This window comes from Pyrus communis, chromosome 10 (genome assembly GCF_963583255.1).
Source record: "Pyrus communis chromosome 10, drPyrComm1.1, whole genome shotgun sequence".
In the NCBI taxonomy this organism is placed as follows: Eukaryota; Viridiplantae; Streptophyta; class Magnoliopsida; order Rosales; family Rosaceae; genus Pyrus; species Pyrus communis.
Genome location: NC_084812.1, coordinates 3,800,718 through 3,809,685, shown reverse-complemented (window position 1 = coordinate 3,809,685; position 8,968 = coordinate 3,800,718). Strand labels below are relative to the sequence as shown.

General features: G+C 39.9%; 1 protein-coding gene across 1 annotated transcript; it reads left to right on the top strand.

The window, feature by feature from the left end:
- Positions 1 to 313: 313 nt before the first annotated feature.
- Positions 314 to 8,478, top strand: LOC137747309 (uncharacterized). The gene is made up of 22 exons (XM_068487399.1): positions 314 to 1,439; positions 1,596 to 1,711; positions 1,880 to 2,088; positions 2,216 to 2,335; positions 2,519 to 2,647; positions 2,741 to 2,866; positions 3,228 to 3,283; positions 3,359 to 3,458; positions 3,574 to 3,691; positions 3,830 to 4,039; positions 4,193 to 4,523; positions 4,779 to 4,872; positions 5,256 to 5,364; positions 5,552 to 5,823; positions 5,954 to 6,081; positions 6,250 to 6,484; positions 6,604 to 6,792; positions 6,893 to 7,182; positions 7,259 to 7,442; positions 7,566 to 7,808; positions 7,920 to 8,005; positions 8,100 to 8,478. Exons 1-22 carry the CDS (start codon positions 619 to 621, stop codon positions 8,245 to 8,247), a joined length of 4,314 nt encoding a protein of 1,437 aa, XP_068343500.1. The 5' UTR covers positions 314 to 618; the 3' UTR covers positions 8,248 to 8,478.
- Positions 8,479 to 8,968: the final 490 nt, after the last annotated feature.

The following is an 8,968-nucleotide window of genomic DNA, read 5'->3' as shown; positions in this document are numbered from 1 at the left end:
CTATCATGTGACGCAAAACTAATTAATTCCATTAGCATATAAAAATTAAATAATACACAAATATTTGCTAACTTAAATTATTTTAATTAAATTAAAAAAAAAACTAGCTATTTATAAAAATAATACGTATGATACACCGGTCATTATAGATTCTGCGTGCATTTCTTATCAGAAACTGAAAAAAAAAAAAAAAAAATTAAACCCTTAAATTAAACAAAGAAGGTTGCACGTGCCGTGCACACGTTCGTCTGTTCTGTTCTGTTCCGTTATGTTCTGTTCGGTTCTGTTCGGTTCTGTTCCGTTCTGTCTGTTCTCCTTCCACCGGGCATCAGCTCTTCGTCTTCTTCCCTGTCAAAGCGAAACCACCACAGACGCCATAAATTTTCTCAGATTTCTTACCATTTTCGACCCCAATCCAAATTTCTCAAAAGGTTCAAGCGTTCACGTATTTACCTAATTTACCCCACAATTTCTCGTCCAAACTCTGGTCTTTGATCCAAAAATCTCACCACTAAGTCCAATTCTCACAAACCCCGAATCCCCAACACTCAGAATTCGACTCAGCAATCGGTTTCCAGCTAGTGTTTTCATCTCTGTGATGAGTTTGGCCTCTTCAGGATGGCTCAAAGCGCCCCGCTTCTTCTCCACCTTTTCATCCTCAACCTCTTCATCAGCTTCGCCATAAACCCTAGCCTCTGCGCTGATTCCGACGATGAATTTTCAATTCTCGCGTTCGAAATTCACGGGGACTATTCGCCTCCTTCTCCGCCGCCGGTTCCGCCGCCGCCCCACCCTCCCCCGCTCTCGTGTCAGGGGGGTCTCAATGGAATTGGGTCGCTGGACACCATTTGTGAGCTGAATTCCAGTTTGATTCTTGAAGATAATGTGTATATAGAAGGAAATGGGAGCTTATTTATACTTTCCGGTGTTAATTTGAGCTGCCCATTTTTGGGTTGCGAAATTGTGGTTAAGATTAGTGGGGAATTCAGTTTAGGTAGAAATTCAATGATTATTGCCGGGTTAGTTACGGTTAATGCTTCGAATGCGAGCTTTTTAACTGGTTCAGTGGTAAATGTTACGGCATTGGCGGGTGCACCCCCTGCGCAGACTAGTGGCACCCCGGACGGTGTTCAGGGTTCTGGTGGAGGGCATGGCGGGAGAGGTGCTAGTTGTGTGATTGATAATACGAAGCTCCCGGACGATGTTTGGGGTGGGGATCCGTATGCATGGTCATCGTTAAATGAGCCGGTGAGTTATGGGAGTAAGGGTGGAACAACTAGTAAGGATGAGAAGTATGGTGGGGAAGGAGGTGGGAGGATTTGGTTGGAGGCAAGAAGTTCAATTGAACTTAGTGGGAGTGTTTTGGCTGATGGCGGTGATGGTGGGATTAAGGGTGGTGGAGGGTCAGGGGGCAGCATATTTGTCAAAGCTCGTAGAATGTATGTACTTTACCTGTTGTGTGTTTAAATTGAAACAATGACCCAATAACGATTATGTCTATTAATATGCTCAATCATGGAGGCTAATAGTTTGTTTGATTGGTTGTTACGTACCTCTTTCATTGCGTAACTACAATTATTTTCCTTGAAGAGCAGGACTGGAAGTGGCAGGATAAGTGCAGTGGGGGGTAATGGATTTGCTGGAGGGGGAGGTGGAAGAGTTTCCATCAAAGTTTTCAGCAGGCGTGATAATACAGATATCTTTGCTCATGGTAAGTAAAAAGTTATCATTTTGTAATATAATTTGTACATCAAAGCAAATAACTTGATTAAGTTTCTCTTTGGTATATGTAGAGGAAGAACTTATTGAGAGAACCATTGGAACTACTTTGTTTTTGTACATTACGACCGGTATGTTGATGTTCTACTTCTTCTGGCAGGGGGAAGGAGTTTAGGCTGTCTGGAAAATGCAGGTGCTGCAGGGACATATTATGATGCTGTACCTCGGAGACTTATAGTCAATAATCATAACTTGTCCACACAGACTGACACGCTTCTGTTAGAGTTTCCCAAACAGCCACTTTGGACAAATGTTGATATCCAAAATCATGCCAAGGCTTTGGTTCCTTTGTATTGGAGCCGTGTTCAGGTCATTGAAGAACTAAACTAACTTCTATTGCTTTGCGATGAAGGGCTTTTCTTGTCTTAGTATTAATAAAAAATACAAATATTCTATTTGAAGTCATATATTGCTGAAATTCTAATGTATTGTGCAGGTTCGAGGTCAAATTCGTTTATCATGTGGTGCAGTTTTGAGTTTTGGTCTTGCACATTTTGCTTCATCAGAATTTGAGTTAATGGCAGAAGAGCTTCTGATGAGTGATTCTGTTATCAAGGTAATCGTAAGACTTATCCTTTTTCCTTTCTTTCTTTCTTTTCATAAATGTTTGACAATCAGGCATAAATAAATTGGGTGTGGAAGCGGAAATAGAAAGTGCAAAAACAGATACACACGCACACCTCATATCTTGAAATATTTTAAAACTTGAATGTCTGCTGTCTTTTCCTGATAAACTCAGATATTTGGGGCTCTTCGAATGTCTGTCAAAATGCACTTGATGTGGAATTCTAAAATGCTTATAGATGGTCTTGCTGATGCAATTGTGGCAACATCCTTGCTTGAGGCAAGCAATGTAGTGGTTCTCAGGGTATGTTGAAACTAGAACCTTGATTGTACACCTAGGAAACAGATGGAACCTTGATTTACACTGTCAAATCATGCTTCCGTATTTGATTGTCAGGGGGCATCTGTGATACATTCTAATGCGAATTTGGGAGTTCACGGACAAGGTTTCTTGAATTTGTCTGGGCCAGGAGATCTGATTGAAGCACAACACCTGATTCTGTCTCTATTTTTCAGTGTCAATGTAAGTTGCAGATTTGGTGTGTATTTTTAAGTTTTCATCATTTCGTTAATACCAGGTTTTATGAATTTTTGGTGCAGAGGTTTTAAAGTATCCACCAAAATATCATATACCTAGAATTGTTGGCATCTGAGGGACAATTATGTTGGCACAGTTTTCTGTTACTTAAATTTGGAAAATTATATTGATTTGTTGATTTGCTTTTTCACAGTATCAGCAAATCCACTTACAAATATGTGAACGTATTCTCATCCATCCAGTCTGATTTTGTTTCATGTGTGAATTTTGAAGTGTACCATATGATTGTGCACTATTTGTATCTTGTGGCATGTACATGCTGAATCTTCTTCTTTTAATACTGAAGATTGGACCTGGATCTTCACTGCAAGGGCCTCTGGAAAGTGGTGGTGGTAATTTGACGTAAGTTTTAAATTCATAGTTCTCAATGATGTCATTTTTTTCCTTTGGAAGTGATTCTCATTTTGGGACTGGCAGGAAACCCAAACTCAACTGTGAACTTCCAAACTGCCCCATGGAATTACTTCATCCACCCGAAGATTGTAACATGAACTCTACATTGACCTTCACTCTTCAGGTCTCCCATTGATCCAGATTGGGAACTAAGTTCTTTGGCAATTTATTTAAATTTTTAAGAAGGCTGAACAGAGTCCACCTTGTGTTGCTGATAAATGGTTGGCTTCCTGCTTCAGATCTGTCGAGTTGAAGATGTTATTATTCAAGGCAGTATAACTGGATCTGTTATACATTTTCACTGGGTTAGAGCTGTAGAGGTCCACTCTTCTGGGGTAATTAGTGCATCTGGCCTAGGTATGCATTTGGACTCTCAGTTTCTTTTTAACAGTTTTGACTCAACATGTAACCTGGATGTTTTCTTGGATTTGAAGCGATAAATTATTACCTAAACCATGCCTTCTAAGATCATAGGGATTTCTATTTTATACACAGGCTGCCCTGGTGGGATTGGTAGAGGAAAGTTTTTCACAAATGGGCTTGGTGGCGGTGGTGGGCATGGTGGCAAAGGTGGGGATGGGTATTACGATGGAAATTTTATTGACGGTGGTGTTTCCTATGGAGATGCTGATTTGCCGTGTGAACTTGGTAGTGGTAGTGGAAATGATAGCCTAGCTGGTGCAACTGCAGGTGGTGGTATCATTGGTAAGAAATATAAAACAAATATAATAAAAAATGTGGAGAAAGTTTTAGAAGATATCAGCAGATCAATGGATGATTTTCTTTTTGTGATCGATAGCTATTGGGTCATATATCCTTTTTTGAACAGTAACATGTGTTTTTTCCATCCCTAAACAGTAATGGGTTCATTGGAGCGCTCATTGTCAAGTTTGTCTCTTGATGGTTCACTTAGATCCGACGGAGAATCCTTTGGAGAAAAATATTTGGAGAAAAATGATAGGGTCTTTACAAATATAGGTCCTGGGGGTGGTTCTGGTGGAACTATTCTATTGTTTGTTCAAACATTGGCACTTGGTAATTCTTCTACAATCTCAACTGTTGGTGGACATGGTAGTCCTAGTGGTGGTGGCGGAGGAGGTGGTGGAAGGATTCACTTTCACTGGTCAGATATACCAGTTGGGGATGCATATCTACCCACAGCAAGTGCGAATGGAAGCATCATTACTGGGTTAGTATCCGGAAATAGATACTGCTTTTCACAATTTTGACATATATGCATCGTACGTTGTTGAAGTAAAATTCTTTGAGTACTACTATCATTTGCTCACTTAATGATAGGTGTACTAGAACCTGTGCCACTTCTAGTAAGTTTCTTTAATATAAACATTGTTTTCAATATAACATAGTTTCTTTGTATAACAAGTTGTTTCTGGTGTTGAGATATCACTCAAGTTTTAACCCTCTTTTCGTCTCCTTGGTGCAGGGGAGGCTTCGGTAGAGGTCATGGTCAGGCTGGACAAAATGGGACTGTTACTGGAAAGGCCTGTCCCAGAGGGCTTTATGGTATCTTTTGTGAGGTAGCTTCGCTATTTGTATTTGATGACATTTTGACTTAGCTTAAGATATACTATGGCTCTGCTTATGCTATTAAATCAAGCATTGCATTAAGAAACATGTTGTATAAGTTAAGTTTTGTTGTTGTAGACTTATTTTTAAAATTCTAGTTGATGCCCGTTTTACATTGTTTAATTGGAAAGTTTGTTGGCTAGTTATGTTAGCAAGATCTTGGTCATATTATATTCATATACATATTTGCCTCTGTGATTATAGTAATGAACATGCTTTCAATGAGTTTGCTTAGTTTCTCTTGGTTTTCATGTTTATGTTTATGTTTTTTTTTTTTTTTTTGGCGGGGAAAATATCATTTTTAAGTTCACTATTTGACCAAATTGTACTGCAGGAATGCCCTGTTGGCACCTTTAAGAATGTGAGTGGCTCTGATAGAGCCCTTTGTCATGCTTGCCCATCTTTGGAGCTTCCACATCGTGCCATATATGTCATGGTTCGAGGTATCCCTAAATTCTACTCTGGCTACTTTGGGCAAGAGTTTTGCTATGGTTTTCTTGTGAGCTTATTTAAAGAACTGGAATTTGTGATCGATTGGATCTTTTTTGTTGAGAGTGGTGTTACATGGTTTGCCTTGATTATGTTTTCTTTGGGTAAATCATCTCTGTAACTTCATTCAAATTTGGTCAGGTGGTGTCACCGAAACTCCATGTCCGCATAAGTGCATTTCTGACAGATATCACATGCCTAAGTGTTATACAGCATTTGAAGAGTTGGTTTATACTTTTGGCGGACCATGGTGGTTTGGTTTTATTCTGTTAAGCATCCTCATCCTGTTAGCTCTTGTGCTTAGTGTTGCACGGATGAAGTATGTTACTGGAGACGAATTACCGACTCCTCTACCTGCTCGACAGGGCTCTCGTTTAGATAATTCCTTCCCTTTCCTGGAATCGTTGACTGAGGTTCACCTCCAATCTTAACTTTGGCTACTTCGTTTTTACAACTGGAAGAATGGTTATTTGAAAACCAAATTACAGTGCCCTGTAATGTGTGACATATCATGTTAGATGTGACAATCCTGTTTTCGTGTAGGTTTTGGAAACAAATAGAAACGAGGAATCTCAGAGTCATGTGCATAGGATGTTTTTCATGGGGCCAAATACATTCAGTGAACCTTGGCATCTACCTCATTCCCCTCCAGAACAAGTCACAGAGATTGTGTAAGCTCTCTTTCGCTTTCGTGTATTATGACTTTGGTGGTCGGATGCCCACTGAAAAATAATGGCCACAAGTCATGCTTTGAGCTTGATAATTTAACTCATTGTTTCATATTAATTCAAGTTACGTAAACTTCTGTAAGTGTTTTAAAGTATTTCATGACATGTCAGGTATGAGGCTGCATTCAATAGATTTGTGGACGAGATAAATGGTTTAGCTGCTTATCAGTGGTGGGAAGGATCAGTCTACAGCATTCTTTGCGTGTTTGCCTATCCACTTGCCTGGTCATGGTTACAGAGTCGAAGGAAAAAGAAGTTACAACAACTTCGTGAATATGTTAGATCAGAATATGATCATTCGTGTTTGCGTTCTTGTCGTTCACGTGCACTGTATGAAGGACTCAAGGTATATCTAAAGAAGTCATAAATTCTCTTCCCAACATCTTTTGAAGTGTACCTAATTGGAGACATTTTGTTAACAGATGCATTAACAGTTTTAGCATCATTTACTGTTTTGGGACGCAGGTAGCTGCAACTTCTGATTTAATGCTTGCATACGTGGACTTTTACCTTGGTGGAGATGAGAAAAGAGCTGGTCTTCCTCCCCGTCTTCATCAGCGATTTCCATTGTCATTAATTTTTGGAGGAGATGGAAGTTACATGGCGCCTTTCCATCTTTGCAGTGATAACATTCTCACTAGCCTCATGAGTCAGGTTATCTACCTACGTTTAGGGTTGTGTTAGATGTGAAGTTGTTTCCTATTGATATTTTTATAAAGCAAAGTTGTGACCGTTAAATTTGATCTGCTTTCAGAGTATTCCACCTACCATCTGGTATCGGCTTGTAGCTGGTCTAAATGCTCAACTGCGATTGGTTCGGCGTGGTCACTTAAAGTTAACTTTTGGTCTTGTTATCAGCTGGCTTGAAACGCATGCTAACCCTACTCTTAGGCCATATGGCGTACATGTTGATCTTGCCTGGTTTCAGCCAACAGCGTCTGGGTATAGCCAGTTTGGACTTTTGATATATGCTATCGACAACGAAAGTGTGCCACCAACACTGGAGGCTCAAGATGCATTGTTGCCGCGGGATTATCTGTCACGGTAACATTCAGCTCCTGATTATCTTTCTAGCAAGTTACGTATCATATGGCTCATGTTTCTTCCACCCTATTTGCAGTACGCCAAGAACTCATTGGGAAAACCCATTTGAGCATTTGAGACTCATCGACCATTGGATGTCACAGAAAAGATTTTCTGGAGGCATTTTACACAGCAAGAGCTTAAGGACATTTAAAGAGAAGACAGCTATATTTTATCCGTATTCTTTCATAGTTTATAATGGCAAACCGGTTGGCCATCAGGTATTGAACATGCCTACATTTATATTGTACCGACTTGGTCCTTTGTCATTCCTCATTCTGATTTCCAGTTGTTCTTAGACGTTTTTCTAATTTTTCCCTCCCTACTTTCTTCCGTTCTCACAGGATCTTGTCGGTTTGTTCATTTCTATTCTACTCTTGGGAGATTTTAGCATAGTCTTGCTCAGTTTGCTGCAGCTATATTCTATTTCACTGTTGAACTTTTTCTTAGTCTTATTTATTCTTCCTCTCGGTCTACTGTTCCCCTTCCCGGCTGGAATCAGTGCTTTGTTTAGTCGTGGACCTAAACGGGCAGCAGGTCTTACGCGTATATATGCTTTATGGAACATCACATCCTTGATCAATGTCGTAAGTTGCCTTGAATCCAGTGGCTTTCGTATTCAAAACAATGACATAGGGTAAAAGCAAGCGATGCACATTTTCAACGGCGTGATTCCTGACATTTTTCGGTTGTTACAGGGTGTTGCGTTTACGTGTGGATTGATTCATTATGCGGCCCACTCGAGGAAGAAGCACTCCAACTTTCAGTCCTGGAATTTTAGCATGTAAGTTTTTCAACCCGTCATGGCAGCAAACTGTTTATATCCCTGATTGCAGCAACTTCAGTCCTCACTAATGAAAGTTCTTGCATCAATTCAGGGATGAAAGTGAATGGTGGGTGCTTCCCTGTGGCCTGGCACTGTGTAAACTCGTGCAGTCGCGGCTCATCGACTGCCATGTGGCGAACCAGGAAATCCAGGATCACTCATTGTACAGCAATGACCCCGACGTTTTCTGGCAGTCATGAAAGAGGTTCATTGACAAAGTTCAAGTTTTATTTATTTTTAATTTTTGGTTTAATTTTTTTGGTAAATATGAACCGTATATAGATTTTTCTTTTTCGATCGAGGTCATTTTTTAGATTGTGGCCTGTCTTATGGAAAAAGAAAAGAAAAAAGAAAAGTTCTCGTACATATGTTTCGAGACGTCATGGATAGCATCATAGCAGTTGCCAACCCGAGCACATTATTTCAACACACTCCATGCCTTTCGTCCATTTGCTTGTGCCGGTGTATCCAAATCGGTTTTCTATGGTCATATATTTGGCTGACATTATGATAAAAACCGTCGTTATCGATCCTCGAAAGTCCGAATTCATGACATGTTTGATTACGAAACGATCGTGTTAAAATGGCTTGATGTATATGCTAATGGTGTTTTGTGAGAGGAAACGGAACTTTTCAAAGGAACACAAGGTCAAATTTTGAGAACGCACGGACATTGGAATTTACAATTTTGATCTTATGAATGAGGATCCTCTTTGGATCCCTTGTGTGAGGATTCTGAGGATTCTCAAATTATGTTCGTTCATTATATATTCGGAGAGAGGAGCCTTATTCAATTTGAAGGGACTTGACATGGCCCCACTTCATACTTTACTTTTTAGGCAAGCCAACGGAGTAGGATTCTCTTCTTTCTTTTTCCCTCTTCTATTTGACGGTAACGGTTAAACCACGTTAACATCTTAT